Source organism: Harpegnathos saltator, unplaced genomic scaffold, assembly GCF_003227715.2.
Source record: "Harpegnathos saltator strain DR-91 unplaced genomic scaffold, Hsal_v8.6 scaffold225, whole genome shotgun sequence".
NCBI classification, from domain to species: domain Eukaryota; kingdom Metazoa; phylum Arthropoda; class Insecta; order Hymenoptera; family Formicidae; genus Harpegnathos; species Harpegnathos saltator.
In genome coordinates this window covers 230980-258334 of record NW_020230012.1, presented here as the reverse complement: position 1 = coordinate 258334, position 27355 = coordinate 230980, and the positions used below count along the sequence as shown (strand labels likewise).

At 48.0% G+C, this 27355-nt stretch overlaps 1 protein-coding gene across 1 annotated transcript; it reads left to right on the top strand.

The window, feature by feature from the left end:
* Window positions 1-15452: 15452 nt before the first annotated feature.
* LOC105190619 (WD repeat-containing protein 63) lies at window positions 15453-25571 on the top strand. Its single transcript, XM_025298573.1, has 16 exons — window positions 15453-15648; window positions 16305-16513; window positions 16810-17241; window positions 17922-18332; window positions 18458-18739; window positions 18954-19118; window positions 19278-19666; window positions 20210-20316; window positions 21201-21592; window positions 21657-21663; window positions 21976-22204; window positions 23076-23376; window positions 23952-24137; window positions 24455-24820; window positions 24996-25263; window positions 25359-25571. The coding sequence occupies exons 1-16, from the start codon at window positions 15453-15455 to the stop codon at window positions 25364-25366; spliced, it is 3948 nt and encodes a 1315-aa protein (XP_025154358.1). The 3' UTR covers window positions 25367-25571.
* Window positions 25572-27355: the final 1784 nt, after the last annotated feature.

Sequence of the window (27355 nt, the reverse complement as noted above, 5' to 3'; positions counted from 1 at the left end):
GAGTTTCGATGGAATAATATATTCGGCCGCTATAGTTGCATTCGCAATTGCAACGTGCGCTCCAAGTTTCGGAGTCTCTATTTGTGTTGTAGCTAGGCACGGACGTATGTATTTCGTTCGCACGAGCGCAGGAAAATACCGAGAGTACGAGAACAAAATAATACGATATCTCGATACATCTGGAAAAATTTTGCGTTTTGCGTCCCGTGAGATTTTATTCCCGATTGCGACTGAGCGTGTTTGAACACGTAAGAAATACGTTCGCGTCTCTGCGATTGCACGAAAGTCGTCAAAGTGCAATCTCACGGGGGACTATGATGTTAGAATCTTCAACGTGTAATAATTGAAACATCAGAATATTAAAGCATGAAGATATTTCGAAGCAAAGTTACATAAATACATCGCAATCGTTAAAATCATTAAGCATGATTGTAAAAATATTATCGTATTAAATCTTTCATAATATATATTGTAATTGTATACAAATTTCCAATTTTCTTTATCTTTATCTTTGAGTATATATGCAGAATCAAGTTAATTTCATTTCAATAGTTTTCTTGGCCTTTTGATTACAGTGATATGTAAACAACACTTAAAAACTAATACGCGCGTGTGTGGATGTAATAATACAAATAAAATTTTGTTTCTACCGTTCTGCAAATTCTGTCGAATTTGAACAATCGAGATACGATATTATACTGATTATTGTTTTCTCTCTTTTTCCGGCATTTCAGTATTATGTAATAATTGATTACCTCAATATTTTATATATATTTAATTTTCATTATTAATTTCGACAAGCAATATATTATTTATATACAATAAATTATTTAATCGTAGATAGTAGAAAAGTGCGTTCAGTAAATATTTAATAATTCACTAAACATTTATGAGTAAATCTAAAATAAATGAGTATGTAGAATAAATTTTCTTTATAATCTTTTTAGTATTTCCTTCTTTTTGGCAATGAAAATTTCGATAGAATTTAGAGGATTAAAAAGGAAGGAGAAACAAGGAATTCTAAAGCGAAAAATAGCAATCGTTTAAAGATAACAATAAATATTTAGATTTAGATTCATTATAATTATCAGACTAAAAACAGCCTGAAGAAAACGTTGACGGTTTCAAGACAGAATTTACAACTTGATGAACATTATTAACGACACAAACCGGCACTCACAAAATTTACATTCTGTATCCAATTCGGGAATGACTAGTAAATTTATATACCGCTGTATTTATTAAACAAAGTAGCTAAGATTATTAAACACAACAGCGGATAATCAACGATAGCTTGAGATTAAATTACCGTTTATCACGTTCCTATTATATTTTATATCTATATTTAATCCCCCTGTCTCCATCATCAACACTATTCCCAGTAAACACAAAATATCATCGATGTTACAATGTCAGCTAAATTATGGCATTTTACGTAACGGTTACTTTGTCATATAACAAAACTGTTATGTAACATATCATATGATTTAGCTGATATTGTAACATCGATGATTTCTGTTTACTGGGTTATGTCTTCATTATCTAAATACATATATAAAGCAAATTTAAGAAAATAATTATCATATACAATAAAGATACCATTTGCTTCTCAACATACAAATACGTCAATACGTCAATTTCATATATTAATTTATAACTCGAGACACAACTTGCATCCGTTAGATGTATTTCATATGTCAATCGCACGCTGTTGTACATCGAATAAATTGTTCGTAGGTGATTGAGTTTACAAGTTGTAAATTTATCATGACTTTCATATAGAGACAATGTAATACGTCTCGTACGATATACATATATATATATATATATATATATTCATAAATTTCAATATTTATTGTGCAAATATCCGGACTATTTGGAAAACTCACATGTACATGGATTCGAGCAATCAGGTAATAATTATTTCGTACAATTCAAGCATTAAACTATCCGTACATGTTATTTAGATATTTACAGTAAGAGTAATAGTAGTAGTGTATTACCCTTTCTATTTTCGATCAAAACAAATAGGATCTATATCAATTTGTGCGCTACGTAAAATCATACATTGTGAAAATTCAATGTATACACTCAGCGTTGCGCGGCGGTGTCCAACGGTGAGCCCAATGACAACAGATGACAACAGTGGAAAGAATGAAGCCATCTCTCTCCAGTTAGAGTTACAACATGATGGAGAACTTTCTCGATGTACCGAGAGAACATGGCGAGTCGAGCGTGCGTTTCTTTCTCGAACCTGACGACAGACGACCGAGATGGTGGCTTACTCTCCGAATCTCAACATGCTGCTGTTGCTCACAACGAGCATAGCACGACGAGGTAGCACATAAAACATCATAATTTACCTTACAAATACTCCCATCAGCCTAAAATGATCGAGGAAATCACGCGCGCGTCGTAACGCGCAACCTGTTCGTAGCCGCATCCGAGATCGTAATGGCCGATGCTACGTCACAGGTCACGTGACCTCTTAGGCCGCGCGCTAGGCGGGACGATTGAATGCTTTGTGCGTTTGCTTCGCATGCATCCGGAGAGTATAAAACACGCTGTTTGTCGTACTAAGCGAACCGTTAAAATCCGTTTGTGCCATTTCGGACGATTTAAAATGGCATCGCAGCCTGATAGACTCCTACGCTCGAAATATAATTTCTTGATCACAGGCTCTTTTGTAAGCGACGCGTTGGTTACTACAGCATTATGCGCGCGCGAGAGAATGTAACAACCGAGTTACAATTACGCACGGAGGACAGACGGAAAGCCGGAATATGCGGGCGCAAGAAGGTACAGTGTGACAACACTATCAACGCCAAAGGTCCCTTCACGAGAGGGTATATCGCGCGCGCGCGCGCGCGCGTCGTGTATATAGCGTGGCCATATAAATTTGCCGACCGGCCCATTTACACCGTCGAAACGCGATACGAGTCCGGGCAGGCAGTACGCGAAAGGCAGAAGCGATTCCATTTCCATTTCCACGAGCCAAGTATATTGCTACGAATGCACGCTTACACTTGGAGGCATCCCCGCAGTTATGTGTGCTGGGTGTACGGTAACGTATGAGATAAAGAATGGACCAAGCCGCATACGTTTTACATCCATTACGAGCGACGCTTCTTCCCTCCTTTCCACCCCCAGCATGAGAAGGAGAAGAGGGAAAAACGGACTTAGATTCTCGCACAAAAGCTCGGGGTGGTGCTATTGTAGTACCCGCGCGGGTAATGTGCACCTTAACGGGAGTGCACGCGAAAACGGAAGCGAAGATCAATGTATCGATCATCGATGTAAGAACACTTGGACGGAGTTTTCTGTTAAGACAAGGTCTAATTAGCGGTTAAACGGAAAATTAAGATACACCGGATTTTCCGATGCAAATTCTTCGAATATATCTTCGGCTTGATATCAATTCGCGCTGATACGTGCGGCGATCCTGTCCGATGCTGGAAACGCCCGAAATTGCTTCTGAGATCCAGAGAACGGCCGCGGGACTCGTAACTGCCCGGCATGTACCGAGAGGATCAATGGAGAAATCGTTTTGGACTCCTCATCCGCTCTCCCTTCGTCGCAATAAGAAGGTCGGTGGGTCGCGCGAAAAAGCGAACACGCGATTGCCTAAGTTGCGACTCACGGTGGCATCGAACGGTTTCTCGCGAAGGTATAAGGGAAAAATGAGAAAGGACCAGCGCCGCCGCCGCTGCCGCCGCCGCCGCCACAGCGCGGCACGCAAATTGAATACGGAGAAGTCGGAGAGGTAAAACTTATGGGAACTGCCGTCGGGGACGTAACCGTGAATACGAATGGGCACGCGCGGCCATTTCTACACTTTCGACTCCGGCAGGAAGGTCGGATCGATGACGAGGCCAGGATGACGGCAGAGAGTATTTTCCCGGGCCGGGACGTCGTTCGAGTCGCGAGAAATTCATAAGAAATTTCGAGGAGGCCGTTGCGGAAACTGCCGAGGCTCGACTAGCCCCTTCAAGAACGGTTCGGATGAAATCGGAAGTAAAAACGTTCTCGCGTGGAAATTCAGAAACGCGTGTCCCTGAAAATTTACACGTGCCTATTTATTTATTTATACTCGCCTCTCACTAGCGAATGAGCCGTCGCACAGCTCACGGCCCGGAAATAGAAGCAGGCATTTGATCCTGAACGCGGTGTTACGCTCTCGCGAAGAAGCACGTTGGCTCGCTCGCTCGCTATTCCAACGGAACCTCCGGGCGCGTGATCGTCGCCTTTTGTGTTCTGAGAACACTCGGCATTGCCCGGGCGCGCTCCGGGTAATTATGTTTTATGCAAAGGAAAGCGGTAGCCTATCTCGGCCCTGCCGCCTCCGTCGCCGCTGCTACTGCCGTGAAAAGGCAACCAGCCGGCAAAGAAGTACCGCCGCGTCTAAGCACCGCGGAGGAGAAGTGGCTGGTTATTCTCGCGTTACCATTTATCAAAGTTACAACGTGTCTATCGCGCCTCACATAGCACGAATGCTCCGCCCGTTGTAAGAAACTCGGGGAAAGCATTGTTGCATTACACCGACGCGCAGAATATTCGCGCGAATTACATTACAGGTGTGTTCGTTTGCGAACCGACCAGAGACTCTCAAATGAAAAAGAGAGAGAGAGTGAGAAATATACATGTTATGCCTCCAATGCCTCGCCGTTAGCGCTCAACACAAACGTCACATCTTAACGTATATTTTGTCAATTTAAATAAAAAGAAAGAAAAACACCAAAAAAATTCGACTCTCCAGAACGACTCGATGGACATAAAACGCATGGGACGTCATTTTTATCGCGTATCAAACCGATCGTGCGTCGAATATTACTGAAAAATCGCGGACGCGCTTTGCGGAGGATGGCTTTACGAAATGACAAAACAAAATCGACTGAAACAGGCCAGTGACGCGACGACCCGAATTAGAATACATAGGCAACACAGAGTACGAGCTCCCTCTCTCTCTCTCTCTCTCTCTCTCTCTCCCTCTCCCTCTCTCTCTCTCTCTCTCTCTCTCTCTCTCCCTTGCACAGGACGCGGGAAAAAAGCCGGGACAAACGGCGCCGCTTAATGAACGTCATGGCTGATTGACATTTAATTCTCGCAAGAATTTCTCTCCTTTGAGCGGGCACGGATGTAGGAAAGGGGCCAGGCCCGGCGCGCAAAAAGCTAATTGCTTCTCCACTATCCCGCCACACTCGACGGCGGAGTCGATAATTAAAGCCACTTTTTGGAGTTAGGAATTCAATCGAACTATCTAGCCCGCACGAATGACAAACACCTAATCACTTTGATGGTGCGTCGGTATTCCACGAGCCGGCTGTTGACAAACTCGCAGCCAACGAAAGCCGCCGGGAGCCGTTCTCATCAGGACTATGGTAATCGCGGGATCGTCTACTGAGCAAAACGCGAATTGTTTCGATGTTCACCGCGAAACCGCACGCGCACGCCCTTTCGCCGCTGTTTGCGAGCGATCACAATAATAACGCAACAGGTACGTCAATATGCGCGACAATTCTCCCTCAAGTGTCATCGTTATTAAAAATATTCGCGAGATGGCAAACAAGTCCGAGGTGGTTTTCAGCAGTTGTATAATCGTTTCACCGTTTCGTAAAATCATCGCGCGGAGGAAGCTTGGAGATTGGAAAATGTTGCGTCACGAAACACTCACGAATCTTTCCTCCAGCGCGACTTGGAATTTTAGACCTCTTCAAGTTTTGCATTACGCTCTCCTTTCGCCGAGTAAATAATTAGGGAATAGTACATCGTACATTGGATTGAGCGATACATTAAATCGGCAAATAACGGACCAGCATGACGGAGCAGCTTAATTATTTAATCAATCCGCGATACACACACACACACACACACATACACATATGTATAATTGCTTTTTCTCACTTGTACTTCGAATATTGGCGAATGTTGGCACGAAAGTAGGTCGCGCCAAAAATACCTGGCTGTTCGACTAGGATAACGTCGGGAACTAAGAACACCGGCAATATAGCTGCGACAATATAGAGGAGCGACAGGTGCACCATCGATGTTAATCGTTATTACACGTATAAGATGCGGTAAGAGGTCGTCTTCCGTAGTTGATCGCCTTTATCCACCCGCCCCGGCTTGTCTTGACGACGCGACATTCCATTGGCGAGACATGACTCGAATTCCTCAAGGATCCTCGTGTCGCAAGCTGCCTCGTAAAACGACAACGGAGCGATGAGTCGTACGAACAATGATTTATAAAGCGACTCGCCCCGCGCATCTCGATGATCCTTCCCGATTCGATCCGCTTACTTTTATCCTCTACCTATCTCTTTATTCCCTTCCTTAGACGATTCTCGTTTACATGGCGTCGGGACGCGCGTCAAAAAAATTGCTCGCCCTTCCAAGTCGAGTTTTTGTAGCGTCTAATTTTATACGGGTTACACTTGTTCAACCATCCCGAGCTGATCCTCTGCGAGAGGACGTCGCGCTTGCTAGTCAGGTTTACTTTCGTTTTACGGCACACCTGCCTTCGCGCTGCCTCTCAGCGAAGTTATCGTTTCGTCAAACTCATTCTGTTTTAACAACAGAATCCTACGCTCTCAGCCCGGATAGATTCTAGAGGTGTGAAACTGAAGACACCATCGCTGCGCATAGATCTTCCCAGCGAGCAGCGCCCGACACGAAACAAGTTTTCCCGTCTTATCGTGCTACGGGAGATAGTATTTCGCTGTAATAAAGATTCGGTTTCGCTTGAAGGATGGGCGACGTTCGCGTCGTGAAAAGGACGTCCTCGCCGTCGCCGATTGATAGTCGCGTCTCCACCCGCCGGAAAATTAATTGCGGTAACGCGAGAGCCCCGGTAATTTCGGCGCGGTGGATGAGAAAAAAGACAACGGACGAGGAAGAGCGAGCGAGCGAGCGAGCGAACGAGGGAAAGAGGCGACAACGGAAAATTACTTGTCTCGCGCGTAAAAAATATCGCGTTACTAACGAGATGGCGGCTCGCGTCGTGTTCGCGAAAGAAGAAAAGGGAAATTGAAGGACGTCGGCCAAGGAGAGAGTTTTCATGCCAAGGTGTGAGAGTAAGAGAGAGGAGGGGAAGAGACAGAGAAGAGCAAAAATAAGGACTCACGTAAAAGTCCGACCGGCAGGCGAGAAGCGAAACAGACAGACTAGAATAGGAGTCAGAAAGATGACGTAGCGATTACCAAGCCGTCGAGCGCTCTCGAGATCGGACGCGTGTTCAATGCCCGCAATCACCGTCGCCGGGAACGAGAAGGAGACAAAATTCAAAGAGGCCAAGAGAAGCTCAGTTACTATCTCTGTGTCGCGTCCTGACACACACAGAGAGAGAGAGAGAGAGAGAGAGAGAGAGAGAGAGAGAGAGAGAGAGAGAGAGAGAGAGAGGTCGATACCGCCGTTCGGACAAACAACGAATCGAAATATCGATGCTTTCACGTGGAAAAACAATGGATATGGTCGAGCATAAATGAACGTGTAACTTCGCGATCGAGACGGGAATACGTCGGGGTCGTTCGTTCGTTAAAAAAATCAAACCGAGACCCGAAGATAATGATATCATGAAACGATGATGACAAGGAGACGCGGGGGAGGTGAAACGAGCGGATCTCGCGTAGAGATTATACGTGTATATCGTAACCTTAGCTACTTCTACGACGCGCCGCACCTCGCAGCGAGCAACCCCTTCCGCGATTACTTCGTTAGCGGTATTACGCAGAAGATGATAGCAACGCCGATCACGAGCCCTCGATGAATTAGCGATCACATCGACATGATGTGCAGACGAGCGCGCGCGAGAACGCTTTGAAGGGAGACTCCCTCTTGCCGACGCTCTCAGGGACCATCGTCGGCAAGAGGGAGAGACTCGCGCGCGCGCGCGCGCGAGTCCGTACTCGCGCGACGATTTAATCGAGTACGGCGCATGCATGCGGCTGTGTCCAATCAATCCTGGGGAGCTGGCTGGCTGGCTGGCTAGTTGGCTCTTGCTTGGCTTGGCTTGGCTTGGCTTGGCTGGCTGGCTGGCTAGCTGCGATCGGAAAGAGGAGAGCCCGGAACGCGAGGCTGGCAGGGTAGTGTACATGGAGTGTACATTACACAACCGTGCCAGCAGTGCGTCGACAGTCACCTGGTTGGCTATCCGACGTACCGATCGCCGTCGTCGTCGTTGTTGTCGTCGTCGTCATCATCGTATAATCCGGCCCCCGTCCGGCGAACGAGGGTGGCCTGACGCGCGGCGCTCTCCCTCGGTTAATTGAAAATTAACCAACCGTCGTCCATCTGTGCGGCGGCCTCCGCCCGCTCTAATCATGTCTCCCGGTTCCACGTTCTCTCGTTAACCCGATATGCATCATCCGTTGCGTCGGGACGCGACCCCGTCGCAACGGGACGGCCGCGTCGATAAGTAAATCGGGCTTACGCGTCGTCGCAGATACGCATCCGCAGTATTACGCGATCCGGCTTCCATCTCGATGATCGGGGATTGGCCTCCTCTTTCTCCCGTCATTAACGAGATACCCTAGCTGCCTGCACGCACGATTAACCCCAGGAACATCCGGTGCCTCGGGTTGTTATGGAAATAGATGTTGAAGTAGATAATCGCATCAGTGACTTACACAAAATAGAGGGAAAGAGAGGGAGGGAGAGAGAGAGAAAAAGGAGAGAGAGAGAGAGAGAGAGAGAGAGAGAGAGAGAGAGAGAGAGAGAGAGAGAGAGAGAGAGAATAAGAGAATTACGGTTACGCGAGTGCGAGCATAAGCAAGAAACACACAACCGTTCTATTTTATCTCTCGGTACGTACACATATACAGACGTGCCGGGCAGAATATATATCTTCATTTGCATGTTACGATGTACGAATACAAGATGTGCCCAAATTAGTGTCATAAAACGTGCGCGCCCGCGTATTCCGTAACTCCGGAATTAGACGTGAGGGTAACATATGCGTGTGCGCAACTCTTCCTCATATATATAAGCCTATTTTCAACCTCATCGCCACATTACACCGACAATTATCCCTCCTTTCTAAAGTGCCCCGCGCTTCCGCTAGCGAAGGGAACCCTCTCGTACGTGAAAAGCACACGTCGCGATTGACAAGATACTGCCGACGTCGCTGTTGCCGTTGCTGTTGCTCGCTTGCAGCGGTAGTTCGTGAAATGTGAAATTGTGATGGACCGCCATCCTATCCTTTCGATCAGATCCTTGCCACCTAGATCGAATATACGTCCCGCGATATTCCACTCACTCCCTTTCCTTCTCTCTCTCTCTCTCTCTCTCTCTCTCTCTCTCTCTCTCGCCCTCTGCTTTTCGTCGCTGCAGCGGCTTCGATACGCTCTCTCTCTCTCTCTCTCTCTCTCTCTCTCTCTCTCTCTCTCTCTCTCTCTCTCACCGCCGCCATCGTGCGTCTACCGTACCGACGAAGACATCTTCCGATACCGAGACAGCGATCTCATGAGATTTTACGAGTCGACGATGTGATACCACCCTATCTAACCTCGCGGAACCCCCTCCACTTCTTGTACCCCTACACTGTACTATAGCGTGTGCCGCGCTACTTTCGCATCGCATCGCCGTGCATCCGACTTCCACTACTATATCGCTCGCATTTTCCTCTCTAAAATGCACGCCGGCCTTATTCCCCAGCTACGCGATTCGCTGTGTAGCGAGCTACACGAGGAACGGCTTCGAGGAGAAACGTTGACAGCATCCATTTCCCGAAATTTTTTATCTGCACCTTGATCCATGTCTGCGCGTCCGTCCGTCCGCCCGCGCACGCTCGCGATTTTATGCAGCAATTCGAAATTTATAAGAGACTCTCTCTCTCTCTCTCTCTCTCTCTCTCTCTCTCTCTCTCTCTCTCTCTCTCTCTTCCTCTCTTCCTCTCTTCCTCTCTTTCTTTCTCCCTCTCACTCTCTCTCTCTCTCTCTCTCTCTCTCTCTCTCTCTCTCTCGCAAGCCAGAAATCGCCGGTAATATCTGCAACTCGGTACGCTAAAAACACCCCGCGATAGGAAACAGCAGCGACGGCGGCGACGCCGGTGGCATATATTCTCGTTGTTCGTATTTCCATCGCAAATTCACAGCTAAACGTGAGTGTCTGATTCCCCTCATGAGTGCTCATGTTCACGTGAAACGCGATCTACGTATTGAATGTTGTAAGTGAGAATAAGACAACTACTCTCATTTTCTGGCAAATCCATTAAGTGAAGCAAAAATATAAGTCAGCGTTTACACGCGTTTTCCTACTTTCCATTTAGCGTTAAACGTAGCCATCTGTGGTGCAGCGCGACCTCGGCTGAAAATTATCAGTAGTCTGAATTTCATACGCGCCGAATGTTCGAGTCACGAGGGATGGAGTTACATTATCACGGTATAACTTGTTATCCGAAAGCCGAGCTCTCTCACCATGGACAAGCACCTGGCTGAATATTATATCGCGAAACTCGCGCGACAGGAGGGAGCTCGACAAGTATCGCAGTATTTATCCTACCTTGTTAATTCTGTATTCGACATGCGGATCGATTGACTCGCGGTCGCAGTTTTTGATTCTGAATGCATGGCATCGCGTTTCTCATATTCACGACACGCTGAAATCTCCTCGAGACACGACGGATCATCTCTTTCGTGCCGATATCGCGGCACGTCGCGTCGTGTTGCCATTATAGCCTCACCGATCAAAAAGGCGTTATGTAAATCGTAACACAGGGAGCCGCGGCCGTTTATACGTAACTACCTCGGTATTATTCATAATGGAAGTGAAAATAGAGCGCGACCAAGTCGCGCTAAATGCTAGCGGGCGCAGACGGTTGACGGTACAAAATTAAATCGGTCGACGGCTTATTCGACGAGTGCCTTGGTTGCATTGTATTTCGGGTTCGCGTTAGACGCTCGGTCGGAAAAAATTTACGACCCGATAGCGCAAACGGAGCAGACACGTGATTAGCGCACGATCAAAGATTGATTTCGCAATTCTCAATTGTACAACGGGGCGTCTCTACAATTTTCGGAATTATTCAGAGGGAAAGGTTTATGCTTGCTCGTACTTCTCTTTTCGGAAGCATACACTTTTTTCGAGACGAGGTTTTCTCTGCATGCACAGCTCGAAAGTATCGAGATCGTGCTCGTATCGTCTACGAGCCGTCCCAATGCCTGTGCCCGGTTGGAAGCATAAATTTTACTGCGCAAATAATTTTGCAGAGTGGGCCCGACGAGAGGTCCTTTCATATGAAAATCTCGCAGCTGTCAAATCGTCGTAAAAATTCATGTCGCCCGGGATGAACGGTGGCGTTAAAAACAACCCAATATTTTCAATGCTCGCCTGTGCGCCGCGCGTTCGTTCGGACGATTCTCTTGTATCCACTGGGAGCTCCGGCGAACTCGCGCGAGCGAACTAGCGGAATAAAAGCTAGAACGATAAAGTATCCGCCGCCGCATCGCGCTGTGCAGTCGACTACTACAAAAGCAGCGTAAAAGTTCCGTCCGGCGGGACTTAAAAAAGTGCTCTATTCTGAATTTTCGAAATAAACGCGGCAGTAAACACGCCGCGTTCCTCTCCCCCTCCCTCGCTCGCTCTCTCTCTCTCTCTCTCTCTCTCTCTCTCTCTCTCTCTCTCTCTCTCTCTCTCTCTCTCTCTCGCGTGCGTGCGCGCGCGGAACTCTGAGTATTTTAACATCTGTTTGCAACGGAACATCCTTTGCATCCTTCGCGAAGGAAAGTGCCACTTAAAGTCCTGCCCGGCTACTTACGCAGCGTTTCACTATAAATAAATTATCTTCAGTTCTCTCTTTGCGGGAGAAAGACGCGAGCGGTGAGCGCTGCGAGTGATAAATTTAACGGCGGATATATACGGTAAGCGGTAAAAATAGAGATAAGGAGGTTTCGTAAAATATTTGCGGTGACGTCGAAAAATAGACCTCGACTGATGCGATTTAAAAACGATACGTTCTGAATGTCTGACGTTTTTCACAAAAGGGGGAGAGAGAGAGAGAGAGAGAGAGAGAGAGAGAGAGAACTGGATTCTGCATACTATCAATGCGCGATAACCATTCCCTTTCCCGCGATAATTAGCATGAAACAATTTATACGGTCGACTATTTTTCCCGTACGTACTTTCCTCTCTCGGAAATGCGGCAAGGACTTTCCGTGGTTTTCCCTTTGACCGATCAATCGCCAGTGAACGCATTTTGGGTCGTTTACGTTCTACGGGCGAGAGAGGAAAGCACCGCCACTCGACATTTCAGCCCGATAAATGGAGAGACCGGACACAGGGAAAATACCATCTCAATTTGATTCGATTAAACAGGAAATAGGCAGCGTGTATTTCCAATCTACGTGGTATATATTTGCAATTGATTAATCGCCGTACGGCCCGTCCGGCTGCGAGGCCAAATTGTCTAAACGCCGGGGAATCTATTTTTCCAATGGTTGCGAATCGCCGATTACGAGCCTACCGAAACGTTGGAAATACCTATCGCCGAACATACGTCCGCGCAACTATCGTACTCAACGCTAAAATCGTTATCGCGGTAATTAAATCGGAAACTTTTCGACCAATTATCCATCCAGATGGGTTTGCCTTGAAAACACCTAAACAACAAGTGCAGAACATTACCTGAACTGTGTGTTTACATCGGCCACTGCATCGACATCGACGACGTGTTCCGAACGTGCCGTGAACAATCTTAAACAAAAGAAGAAAAACAAAAAGCAGATAAAAATAAATGAAATCAATTAATTTTAACATTAATTAATTATGCAATCTCGATTCGTTTCATTGATTCAAATATATCGCGTACGATTAACTGCGCGCCCAACATTATAAATTTATGGCTAACAAACAATCAATTGAATAAACCAATTAAGCGAGAGGCAAAAAGAATCGTGTTCATCGTTCTATTAGTTATAGCCGCGGATTTTAGCTGGGTCAAAGTTTCCATTTCCGCTGAAGCTGATCCACCTTACGACTTAATACACACGTTTTATGACGAATAAGTAAGGGCAATATAAAGGATCTCCCGAATATAAAAAGAAGCAGCGGAGAACTGTAACCCGCAAGCTATGCAATATCGTTCCGCAAAAATTCAGTCTTTCTTAACTGAATGCCTTTAAAAGGGAGCGACCGACACTTCTCCTTCTTTTTACGACTCACCGGTGTGCGCCCGATATAAAGTACATTTTTCAAGAAAACGCGCGCACGCGCGTCGCGCTTACGCATCAGAGGGAATCGAAAATGCAAGGATAAATCGTAAAAACGATACTTATCGCGTGCCTCTAATGGCTGCGCGTTATGGATACTTTCAAAATCGGAAGTAGGTCTATGTATTATGTATAAAGTAATGCGTGGGAGAGTGCGCGGATACACATCAAATACTGCATATTTTAAGCGTAAACGACCCATAAATTTTGATTACCAGAGTGCGCTATCAGTGCGCATTTGCATCGGTTTATTCTTGTCATCTAGAGTCCCTTTTATTTTAGCTACCGTCCGTCGGCTTGCGCGTACGGTTCGTATTCGATAATTTACATATTTTTAATCATATTTACGGGCAAAAGTACAGTGTACTGCTCTACATCGCGGATAAAGGATAAAGTCGTAATCTACGTCCGCGTAATCTCGTATAAATATTTGCCGCCGTGCTTAGCGCGCGCGGCTCCCCTCCCGCATGCGCGACCACAAGCATCGTAACGGCGGGGAATTTAAGATGTATGCAAAGGTAAATTTGTCTCACTGCCGTATCGCGAAGAATAAGTTGTAAATTTCTCGACGCGCCGGCGAATTTAACGTCACTTTAATATCTCCGCGCGATACGCGTGACACACACGCACATACACGCGCACACACTCTCTGCTCTGTATATTCTCTTCTCGTGTATATTTTGCTAAATGCACGCGTTACGAGCATTTTTTGTAACGTACGGCCGGTATTATCGGTGGAACGCAGCTCGGTACAAAGCGCAGCTCGCGCGTATTCTGTCTTTACGTTTCTCTCCCTCCCACCCTCCCTCCCTCTCTCTCTCTCTCTCTCTCTCTCTCTCTCTCTCTCTCTCTCTCTCTCTCTCACCCTCTATCTGAGAATTAACGCTAGTTATATTATTATATCCACGGCTCGATTAAAGCCCTTGCCAAATTCTCTCGCGTAAGATCACCGCGTCGATACCGTCGCGTGACAAAGTCGCGTTATCACACGGCAATTTATTACATTTGACGAGCAAAAGTTTGCTTTGACCAACACACAGGCAATATTTTATACCGCTCGTAATTGCGTTTCAACGGGCCGCGCGGATGGGAGCCTTTTAATTACAATCCCGGAATACTGTGCGAGCCAGTCCGCGCGCTGCAATCGCATCATGTTTTATTCAGATAATTGTAGAGGAAAATAATTGTTTTCTTTAGCGCACAACGCGCTATTCAGTGTTTCTAGCGATAGAAAAAAAAGGGGGGAAAATGCGGCAAGGAATTTCTCCACTCGCGAGAATGAGGTGAGAAGTGAAATAACAAAAGTGAGTAACGGAACCACCGCAATGGAGAACCGCCGAGTCACGCGTTAACTCACCGTCGTCGTCGCCGCGCGTCATACAGCTCGTAAATCCGTTGGCAAACCCGTTCGCGATGTTTACGCTAAGTGTATCGTCCGATTCATTCGTATTATCAATTAGCGAATAAGCGTCGTGTTTAAACTCGACGAATTAGCCGCCGCGCGATTAAATTACTCATCGGGTTACAAACCGTTTCGTCAGCGCTGCTGACAATGCTTGCGGTGTATCGAATTTGCGAGATGGGTTAAGTGCACGGGCGACCCGTTTCGCTCGCCCTGATGTAAAAACAATTAAATCGCCCTTCTCGCGCTCGCGCACGTATTTCACAGGGAAAAATTGATATTCCGAAACACATCCCATCCACCTCGTCCGCGAGCGTACGTGAACGCTCGCGAGTGTTCGCGCTCACGCTCGCGAGCCGCCGATGGGCTAGGTTCGCCGCCGTGAAACCCGAGATTTCAATGTTCAATCAAACTGCAAATGTACTCGACTCAAAATTTCGTTAAGCCTCCGCGACTGTAGCGACTGCCGACGCCGTATGGCCGCGATTTTATCGATGTTATATAGTCCCTTGGATTAAAAAAGTCGTTACACACCGGCAAGCCCCGATTTCACTCGTTTCGCACGATCGTCTCGTTTCTTCTGCCTTTTCGCGACTCTCCCCCTCCTCTCTCTCTCTCTCTCTCTCTCTCTTTCTCTCTGCTTCTGGCACGTCGAGCGCGCGTGGACCCGCTCTCATCATTCGCGTTACATTCGCGTTACATTCGCCGCACGTCCGATCGATTCGCAGTACGCGCATTACATGCGAACGCGTGCGCGCGTGGATGCGTTATATCCGCGCCAAGTCGCGCTGAATTCATCGGCACCGTCGGCTTTCGGAAACGTCAAATAATCGGACGAGCCGTGCTGCGCCATGAACGAAGAAACGCGTCCGAACGACGAAGGAACGCCGCGGCAGGACGAAAAGTCCGACGAGAACAAGGAGAACAAAGACGAGTTGGAGCACGCACACTATGATGACTCTTTCGAGATGGAACAACCTTCCTCCGACGAGGAGGAGAAGAGATCTTACGAGGGCGAAGAATGGGACGTGGGAGAGGAGGAACTGTGTAGGTTATAACACGCGTACGTTTCGTGACGTTCGGAACGTGACGTTCGGAAACGCGATCGCGACAATAATAACTGATCAAATGCGCAGCGGTACATCCCAAATAAAAGGTCTGCATGTGTGTGCGCCATGTACTGTCGCGGGATATCGACGCGAATTATACGGGTGGAATTTTCTTTTGGGGTCTATGTGCAATTAACATATTTTGTTTACACGTTCATTTAAAAAGCAAATATTGCCCGATGGAAATACGCTATTAAAAGCGTATACGATGCCGCGTGGAAGAACGTCGATAATGTCGAATGTACCAATATTGGAACTTTGTAACGAATGGGTTAAAATTATGTACCGAACGAAGATCGATGATGCGTATCGGATACGCGTGTCGGGTAAAAGTTACGCGCAGTGTTAACAATGAAACGTAAATCTAGTCGACCGTAAATATGTTCAAATATGAATGACGCGGATTTAAAGCAGCGAGCCGGGCTTATAATAACGAGGAGGATTATTGATTTTATTTCATTCGGATATTAGTCAAATACGCGAATTCGATGAACGCATATCCGATTAGTCTATTTAAATGACCCGTTGGGGAGAAAGGGGGACGCGAAATTTAGCGGACAGCTCTCGCGCGCATTTCTCCATTTTCTCCTCCAGCTGAGCGAGATTGGGAGAGAGAGGCGAAGAAGAAAATTCGCATCGAGATGCACGATCCGGCGATGAGGAGACGGAAGACCATCTACGACCTTGAGTCCTACGCCTCTTACGCCACTCCTGACTCGTCGATGGGCAACATATTGAGATACAATATAATAAAATACAATATGAAGGAGCCGACGCCGAGAGTTCGATATTCCGTGTCGATGGTGAATATCCACTTCGCGCGACAATGATTTGTGCTATTTTCGAAATTCCGAGCAGTTCTAATCGGACTATCCAGTGGAACGCGCGGAATTCTACACGTGGAATTGTACAACGCAAATTTCGCTGTCGCTCACTCCGACATCTAATCGGGAATGAAAAAAAATGTCGTTCGCTACATTCTACAGACAGAGAATGAAAGAGAGAGAGAGAGAGAGAGAGAGATAGAGAGAGAGAGAGAGAAAGAGAAAGACCGAGAGAGGCACATCGCTCGATTTTGCACATCGAATCGATTTCACAGGGCATGTGGGGCATAGCGAGAATCGACCTGTCGCCGTTGACGCAGAAGATCGTCGGCTGCGTGATCGGCGAGAATGTCACTACGGAATACCCGTGGGTGTACGTGAGGAAGGAGATCATCGAAGACAATATAGATCTGCACTCCGAGAGCAGCGACTTCCTGCCGATGAAGGATGAGATTCACGCGTTCCCGGAAGACAAGATGCTCATCGGCTACGCACCGTCGCTCACCGAGGACGCGCAGTTCTACATCTGCCTGACCCAGGAGAGCAAGGACGCGGTAGCAAGGCTGATACAGGAGCAACGGGAGGAGCATGAAAATCGCGTGAGAGTCGCAGTATTCAAGCCCGTCGGCCGGTGGTACGACTGGGGAAGTGGCGCCGAGGTCGACGCTGAAGTCGTCAAGTACACGCGGCCGCTCTTCGAGATCGAGGTGAATGCTCGGTGGCGATGAGAGATTCGCACCGACGATGGATTCTTGCGAAGGATTTCCAAGTCCCTTGCATGAGACGACGCTGCCGACGTCGAGTGTCTCCAGCGAGACGTCGAGCTCGTCTCGAGCGGACTCGCTACTTTCGGCCGCTCCGCCGCCGTCGCGAAACTTCGCGGTCGTTCGCGATTTGCATACCCGTCCGCGCAAGTTGCGCGCTGCTATTCTCGCGGGCTAGGTCGCGTCTTGCGACCGCGAGGCTTCTTCTTTCCCCCCCCCCTCTCCCCCTCAACGCATTTCCATCGCGCTCCGAGCGCGACGCGAAGCGATGACGCGCGTAGGGTAGATAGATCGACGGTTCACGTTCATTAATTTCGAAGCCGCGGTATTAAAGTGATTATCGTAAATTTCCAGTAATCCCGCCTGTAAATATCGGGCCGGAGTGAATCGACAAATAATGTCGCATACGGCACTCACAAATTGCAATAAATTATTTATTAATCACTTTATCCTGATTCCGAGCGGACAAAAGGTGGCTCGCACAAATCCCCGCGCGCGCGCGCGCGCGAGCGCGCGATATCTCCCGGCGGATTGTTTCATCGGCCGTGCTCTGCAACGCGCTTCGCGTCGCGCGCGCGCGCGCGCGCAATCGAATCGAACGGCGATCTTTTATATTTGATCAGGTGACGTCCACCGCCGATTTGCTGGGGTTGCCGATAAATCTGGCAGATAGAAGAGCAGGCGATCAAAGAGACGGATACATCGAGCTGCTGTCGTACCGACAAATATTTGACAATGTGTGGCGTAAATTGGTAAACAGGTCGACGCAAGTCGCGCCCTTCGTGCGACACAACGAGGCTCAAACGGCGTCGCAGATATCCTCCAATTCGTGGTTCCAATATCTGTACGAATATGAAACTATCGATCTGTCGACGTATCCCGAGGAGAAGATCGACTCCTTGAAGGATTTTCTGTACCGTTACACCGACGACATGTGCGATCAGGTAATCGTTGTCATTTCGCGAATGATACGAACGATTGGCAATCGCCAGACACTTTCGACGAAACCAAATATAATAATTAATTGCAATTATGTCAGTCATCTAAGCTTTAAGGGAAAAAACTGCAACTTTCAGTTCCTAAGTGAAACCGAAGCGAAAAGAGTTAATAATGAAAAACAATCGACTCCTTAATTAGCTTCCCGACTGTCCGCGTTTAGATCCTGATGAATTCCACGTGGGATATTTACACGAACGATTACGCCAACTTGGTGAGCAACGAGAAGGACACGCAAGCACCGATGCCGATAGGCTACACGGAGCACCAGAGCTACTACGAGGGAAAGCTCACCGTGAGCAGAGTCGTCAACGACCTTTGCTGGCATCCGTTCTGGACCGGAGTAGCGATGGTCGCTTACACACGGCGCGCCAAGAGCGAGCATCTGATAGGTCCCAAATCTCAGGAAGAGGTTGATCAATCATCGTGGCAAACACGCTGTCTCGCATAAAAGCTAGCTCCTGATAAACCAGCGAATCTAAAATCGTCTAACGACGCGACTAAGAGAATGTCACGAATCCTTCTCCTAACGACGCGACTACGACTTGCCGGAAATAACGCGCCGTTTTTCTTCTCTCTCCCTCTCCTCTCTCTCTCTCTCTCTCTCTCTCTCTCTCTCTCTCTCTCTCTCTCTCTTCCCCTCTCTCTTTCTCTCGCAGGTGCTCATAACTCACGACAGCGGCAACGACAACCGCGTGCTAATATGGTCCTTCAACGACTTTCTGTCGCCTAAATTGATCCTCGAAAGTCCGCGAGAAGTGACGTCTGTCTCCGTGTGCCCACTCGACGGGAGTGTCGTCGTAGGCGGCTGCACGAACGGCCAGGTGATCGATTATGTTTCCGCGTATCCTCAACTTCATATTTCTCCAAATCTCTCCGTCGACATGTATCACTTGTGCCGTCAAAAACGTGCGAACTTCCTCTCTATTACCCGATTACCCACTCTCATCGAGCTAAGATCCACCTACACCGGCCATCACCAGGTCGCCATCTGGCACATCCCCGGCAAGATCGAAGAGATGGAGACGGTGGTGACGCGGACGAGCGCTCAAGAGAAATATACGCTCGCGATGAAGAGCCTAATGACTTGGATGCGCGACGTGACGGTGACGTCGCGAGTCGCTCCGACGGCGATGTCCTCGCTGTTGTACAGCCAGAAGGCGGCTATCACCCAAATAACGTGGATGCCCTCGTACTACAAGATGGATCGAAGTGGCAGAATCGCGTCCCTACCGGAAGACGCATCTTTGGACGACCTAAGTTGGCAGTTTGTGACTGCCAGCGAGGACGGCACGATCGCCTTCTGGGACCTCAAGTATATCCCTCCCTCGATCGTATTCCTAGTTCATTCTCGATATTGCGAGCACACATCGTACATTTTTTAATATCGAATAAAAATCCCTTGCGAACGGAAGAACTAATTCCTACAGTAGAGCAACAGAAGGAGACTAGAAAAAATAGCCTTCAGCCGATAAATAGGCTAAGTGCTACTAAATATTTACATGGCTGAGCAGCTAAGAGGCTGAGTACTAAATAGAGGTATTTATCTTATGGAATAATGCACGATTATCTTGCGAAAATATCTTACGAAAAGTATTTTCTAGGGGGCGTGCTCTACATGTTTTGTAATGAAGATTAAATAGGAAACTTTCTATCTATCCAATATGATAGCTCTTATTTGAGAATATATGGAATCATTTTGAAGTGAACGAAGTGATTTTAAACGAAAATCTCTCTCTCTCTCTCTCTCTCTGCATTTAAGAACTTAAACGTATTGTTTTCAACCGCTGCATAAAAAAATCATCATCTCCTTCATATCTCTTTTCCTCTCGCCGTCTCGCATCCGTGACATTTTGTGCCGTCTTACCGCGATTTTCGCGAAAAACTGTCTATATTGACGTTTCCGTCGTTAAAGATGCAGAAGCGGGCCGAATAGTCGGGTGATGTTCGAGAGGGATCTGAGCCAGCGGCAATTGGTAACCACGGGAAAGGTCCGGGCCATCGTATCTCTCGAGACTGAAAGTTAGCGACTTCGAATGTTCCACAGGCGCGAAACTTGTCGCAAGCTGAACGTTAAAGAGCGAACGCCACGGTCGTCGTCGTCGCCGTCGTTCGACTGCCTTTCGCGTCCTTCTATCCGGACGCGAGACGACGACCCGTCTTCTGTTCTCTCCGCCATCTCCGCCCCCTCTCCATCCTTCTCGAGAAACTCCCCGGTCTGCAGAACCGTAATGGTCCTGCAACTCGGCTCTGCCGCTTCGATTCTCCGAAGTTGGCGTTTATATGGTCCGAAAATAGATAGACCATCCCTCTATAATCGTCGATCGGTATTCAGTCCTCGCTTCCAACCCTTTCTGCGTCCCTACTCCTGTTCGGTGAGTAGTCCTCAGAACCTGCCAACTACCAACCTCCTCAGCCTCGCCGATCTCTCGTTTTGCCTCTTCCTCCCTTCATCCCCTTGATCGCATTCTCTCTCTCTCTCTCTCTCTCTCGCTCTCTTTACACGTCCAGCGGTGTGCAAGGGAGGCATCTCTTCATTTCGGTCGTGCCACAATGGCTACGTGAATGCTCGCGCTAGTGAATTGTTTCCTCGCTCGGCACGAGATTGGTACGATATTTACGAGGTTGCGCCTTACCGTGCGCCTTGTTGTTGCTCGCTGAAGCAAAGGGCCACGGCGTAAAGTTGCGCCAGCAGAGATAAGCTCGCACTCCGTTAAATTGTATCTTTTAATTGTACAAGATGCTCGCGCGAATTGAATCAACGGAGACGCCGTGTAGACGAAACAAAGTAGCCTGGATGGTTCTGTTTCTCGCTGTGTATTGTAGAGTTGTCTAAATTTTTCCCCGTCTACTTACTACCGACGTGTCTCAGCGTTGTCTGCCCGTATCGGGCATGAGATAACAAGTTGAGGCAAACATTAATCCGATTCTAACCGAGAACGATGCACTCCGAAAAAAAAGATGGCGACCCACGGAGAAGGGTGTTCGACAAATCCGCGGCAAGCGAAAGAGGAAATGGCATATGAGGACGACGGCGAGGCCGACGTCGCCCTTTAAGATTCTCGACCGCGTCTTCCAGCCCAACCATATCCTCGAGCTTCAGTATCCGGACGAGAGGCGGCGGCTTGTGATAACGACGCTCAGCATGTACAATCCGAAGTTTCACGTGGAACAAGTTGAACCGTTCCCAGTGGGGAGGGACGATGTCGCAATTAGAAAGTACTATAGACCCATAATCGAGAAGGCGGATTACATCATGGAGCCGAAGATGCTCGTCGGCACCGTCGAAGGTAGACGAGCTCATCAATATTAGCACACCGCACGAAACATAATTAAGAGATCGCTTCTTTAAACGACTATAGCGCCTCGGTAAGCACTCGGCGACGACGCGATCGTCTGTGTTCGTTGTGAAGTGTGTGTGTGTGTGTGTGTGTGTGTGTGTGGCGATTAGATTTTCAGCCGTTGACAATTAACACGGAGATCCAGCCACGACTAATCCCCCGAGTTGACTGTTACTCGCGTAATTTCACTCCACCGTCAAAGGCGATTAATTAAACTTTGTACATATATATGTCCCCCCTCCTCCCGCGCTCTCGCCCTTCCGTTTCTCTGCCTAAATAAGACTTTAATTTAATATCAACAGCGTTAGAGAGTGGATTAAAGCGTAAACGATGGCAACAGGTGATTTCGGTTGCATAACGTGGGAGGGCTTCGAATTCGCGACGGACGTGAGCGTGAGTCGCGAGACGGCGCGCTGGCAGTGGATGAAGAGGACGCACGACGGCCCGGTCACACACTCGGTTAGATCGCGCTATTATCACAAGCTGGTCGTTACGGTGGGCGGCAAGATCTTCGCTGTGTGGCGGGACGATTTTGGCGAGCCGCTCCTTTGGAAGAAGTCCAATATCGGGTAGGTGGTAAGGACAAAAGGTCCGTCAAGCGTCGGCCGGTTAAAGCAAATCGAACTCCCGGTTGTCGCGAGTTAGAGTAAACGTTCTTACGCCGCTAAGTGATTTCGCCGTGTGTATATATCAGCATCTCGAGGCAAGGAAAGAGAGAGAGAGAGAGAGAGAGAGAACGCACGAAACGCGTTACGCGTTAAAACAACCTACTAACGAGAGATCGCAGGAATGGTCTGCGGAAAAAATTGCTCCTTCAGGAGGAACGTCAATACCGCCGAGTTAACGAGGCGCAATCATGAATATACATAAACGCCGGCGCAACGCGCGCGCCGCGTGCACGCCGCGCACGCGTTTCATCCGCAGTAAAAAAATAACGAACACCCCGCGCGCGATAAATTGCCGCAATGCGCAGTATGTAATTGCGACGATAGCGTTTCGTATTGCCCGGCAAGCACCCGACAGCGGAGGCGGCTCGCGTTTCACGCTCCGCGCATAGTTTTCGGGGGCGGGCGAGAGTCGAACTTTCGGTATGATCTGCATGACAATACGATCATAACTCACGGCTACAGCGCTCGGCCGCCGTTACTCTGTTAATGAAAGCTATTTTCGATGTATGGCCGAGCGCGCGCGCGCGCGCTCGCCCCGCGCCGCGCGAGAATCATTATGAAACGTTATCGATCCGCTGTTCTCTCTTTCCCTCTTACCTCCTTCTTTCTGCCTCGCGACTCTCCGACAAACAGTCACGTTTGTTATTTGTGTCAATTGGTCATACGCTTTTTATCTGTGAAACTCTTCAATTCTTCGCTGTAAATGATCTTCTTAGTCTCGTTAGTGTCGTTGAATCAGTTGACATTATTTCCTCCCGCATTTCGAGCGCAGATACACGGCTTGCTCGTGGGGCATTCTGCGCCCAACCGTCCTGATTTTGGCGCGAATGGACGGCACCGTGGAGATCTGGGACCTGGTGGTGAAGAGCCACGAGCCTAGTTTCACGCAAAGCCTGTCCGGTCGTATAATCTGCGGTGTCTACACGCACGATCTGCCGTTGGAGTCGCAGTGCGTCGGCTTCTGCGACTTCACCGGCGCTCTGAGAATATTCACCGCGCCGCGGGTCTTAATGACGTATGACGTGGGCGACGTCGAGTGGATAATAAAGTTCGTCGATCGGCAGGTTCAAAGGGTAACAGCATCGTAAAGCGATCGAATGAACATCGCTTCGTTTCGAGTAACTCGAAACCCCTCGGCCGCGAAATGCAAATACGACGAGAATTCCGCGGCAGCAGCCGCGCGTACGGGCATCGAGCGACAAAACCGAAGCCGATACGATCATATGATAATTATCGAACGTAATTATATCGTATATCACAGCGAGAGCGGTACATTGTATTATAAAAATAATGGACGCGACGGCACGCGCGTAATACTCGTCTCGAGTCGTTCGACGAAAAGTCGCGCGGAAGAAGGAGGCTACGTTTCGCGAGAGATCATCCCGTTACGCTTCATAAAACTTTATATTTCCGTGAGACGAAAAAATACACCTGATCTTAATGGGGAATATGTTCATAAAAAAAGAAAAAAAGAGCGGAAAGGGCCAGAAGAGAGGAGTCTCTTTTTCCTCTCCCGCTCGCTCACACGGTCCCCGCGCGCCGTTATTTCCATAGTGATTCGCCGTAAATTTTACTGCCGACGGCAGTAAATTTCTTTATTCCGCCTATTCATATATACATACGATTTTCTATTTTCCCGGCCGATCAGATAAGCGAGTTTAAAGCCTGGCAGAGAGTGTGGCGCGAAACAAATCCCGGGGAAATCGAGATGAGGAGGAGACTGGCCGCGGGCGACACGGCGGACGAGAGGAAGCGTTTGAAGCCTGAGGAGAAGACCAGAGCCGGCGCAGTTGAGGAGACAATCCGTACGGTCACGCCTACGACGACGAGCGCGGTACGGGATAAATCTGATATTCCGCGTTGATAAATAATTCAATGAGTTTCGGCGCTCCCTCATTCGCGGCACGCTCCGGGGTGACAATCCCGCGCTAACGTGGATAACCGCGTCCCAATCGAACGTTTATAATCCCGTGAATAGCGACGGTGGTGGGACTCCGCGCGAATTCCAGCCGATATTCAGTCTCGAGTCATCTCAAGCAAGTGCAGCCGGGAAACTAACCCCACCTCTCTTTCTGTCTCCCTCTCTCTCTCTCTCTCTCGCTCTCTTCCCCTTGCCTTGTCGCTAAATTAATTTCGTGCGACGTCTCGCAGCGCCGGAGACCCTGGCAATTCCTCGAAAAAGCCAAATCGCGGTGGATGTCGATGGAGGAGAAACGCATGCAGCGAGTGATTCTGGAGAAAAAAGGTCTGCGGAAGGACGTAATAGAGAGGCAACGCGCGCCCATTCTCAAATTACGACAGGAGGCGAGTACAAAGAAGCACAAGATACGGGAGATCCTGAGGCTGCAGGACAAAATCTTCGAGGAGACAGTCGCGTTCCTCTTTCCAGAGCAGCAGCAGAAGCAGCAGCTGCAGCGTAGAGAAACTTTGTTGCTGCCTCCTTTGCCGGTCTCCGCGACCGATAGACGTTTAACGATCGACGAGTTCATTAAGAAGGAAACCGCTCTTCGGAAAGAAGTATGTCGAGGAGAAACCAATTAATCTTGTGAAAATTCCTCTCGCGGATAATTAGCACGGGCCGTCGCGCCGAGTCCCCCCGCCGTGATTAATATCGATATACATTTCTCTCTCAAGTCTCGACGCGTCTCAATGACATCGATGAGACCCTAATTGTCCCATTTACGTCGAGCAGGAAGCCTTCGCCGACCCGCAGGAGGAGATTATATACAATTTCCTAGAAGTGCAAGCCGAGGCATTGGCCAAATTAAAGAGCGCGCCGTTTGAACGCACGTTCGACTGGCGGCAAGTACTCGCGCAAGCAAAGTCGACGCGAAGATTGATGAACGTCGAACTGAAGAAGTTAAACAAACTGAGGGGAATGTGCAGAGTGCTGGACGGCAGCGCGGTGAATGATGCATCGCGGATGTTCGCCGACGACACGATGGCCGACGTGCGCGAAAGTAAGTTCTCGCTCTTTCGCACCTCGCAGATTCGCCAACTCTCTCCCCGCAATCTCTCAAGATTTACACGAATGAACGTTTCGCGTTCGTTATAGGTTGGTGAAACACGTAGCCGGGGAAGATCGATTCGCGACGCGGGCGAATCACACGGCCGGCGGACGCGCGGCCCGGCGATCTCCGCATATTAATGATCGAACTTCCGACTTAAACTTCGAAACCACGGTGAAACTTTCGATACGTATAACAACAGTTTTTAATAAGTTTAAATAACTACGCGCGTAATACGTATCATAATTCCGCAACATCGTTCCGCGAATTCGTTACGTTATACTGTAATATCTTTTAATGGAATTACAGAAGTTCTCTTTGTAGTTTCTTGCCTCTCTCTCTCTCTCTCTCTCTCGCTCTCTTATTGTGTTTTTAATTCCGAAATTACATTCGTGACTTTGATTAGACTCGCGGTAATGCACCGGTCCTGATGTAACAACATCGCTGGAAAATAGATCACGAGCGCGTCGTATCACCAGAGTCATCGAGCGTAGCATCGTGCGGGTTCATTTAGGGCTTCCTTTTAATCCAGGAAGTTTACTTGTGGCTGCAATGACTATCTTAGAAACGAGGCCGCGCCGCGTATAACGTAATTTTGTAGCTCGAAAGCTGTCGTTGTGAGGCTACCGAAAGGAGAAAATGGAAAGCTCCGGTTATAGGAGTTTGAATTTATACTCTTATCGCAATATCCGAGCGAAGGATACGACTACTGCTTCTTATTTTTTTTTATACGTGTATACCTCAAGATGTCATGGAACAGATGCATGTCGTCGCCGTAATTGAATACATCGATAAATAGGAGTGATATAGTAATATAAGTATAGAAACTGCAGCGCAAAGGAGAAATTTGGAGGTGGAATATTCCTGCTAACGTCTAGCATAAGTATTGTTAAACTGTTGCATATGGAAAATCGACTTCACGTCAACGATGCTACAAGCAGTTTTGACGACAACTAGATTCATTACAATGACTTTCCAGTCTTTTCCAGAGGAACGTCTGAGCTTTTTCCGAATAAGAGGCTAATTCTCGCGATTTCTCGTTTTCACTTGACCCAGATATTTTCCAGCAGAAATAATCAAATATCAAAAATCTTCTAACACATTCGTATCTCTAATGTTAAATCCTTCGAATCCTTTGAAAAACGCTTATCTCGCATACGTCCCGACTTTTCGCACGAGTCAAATTATAATCCACGATGCGACGCGATACAACTTCTTCGGCTGTTGTAAGATACTCCAAAACTATCGCCTATTGTCACATCTACAAAAGATGCAAATCTACCATATTATGTGCCACGATTCAACGATAGTCCGATAAGATAATTGCAGTAACTAGATATCGCGCAGATAAAGAAGAAAAATATATGACAGCTGAGAATGACTGACGATCTTCGCTTCGATGATAAAGTGACGCGAAGAAATGTCTGGAAGGTGAAGAGAGGCCGAAGGGCGGAGTAAGCGAGTGTACGTTAGTTAGTTGGTAGATAGATAGGTAGGTAGGTAGGTAGAGCAGGGTAAGCGACGGCGCTCGACGATTTTTCATAATTAAAGAGGATTAAAACTCAGCACAACGAGGCCCGTAAATGAATTTGAAATTTCAAACTGGCATGCTTGCGGCCCCTTTGCGCTTATCCGCAACGCCCCGCGCTTTTTCTTTATCATTCTTTGCCGGCGTAAACGGATCTGTGAGGGAGAGACTGCGAGAGATCACCGGCGCAACTTGCACAGGCGGACGCGTGTGCGTGTACGGTTCGCTTTTTATTATACCCCAAAGTAACGCACCCCTCCGATTTAATTTACCGCGATGTCCACTGTTCTTTCGGAGCGAGACGCGCGGATAATACTTTCGCGGCCGCCGTCCCGTTTCGTGGATAACATTATTCGTTATATGCACAGAGAGAGAGAGAGAGAGAGAGAGAGAGAGAGAGAGAGAGAGGCTCGCGGTACTCTCAAATACTTCCAAACACCGTTCGCGTATATCGAGACCGCGAGAGAATGGGTCGAAAATTGCTTCGAAAACGCCGACGAAACACGAAACTTTCAC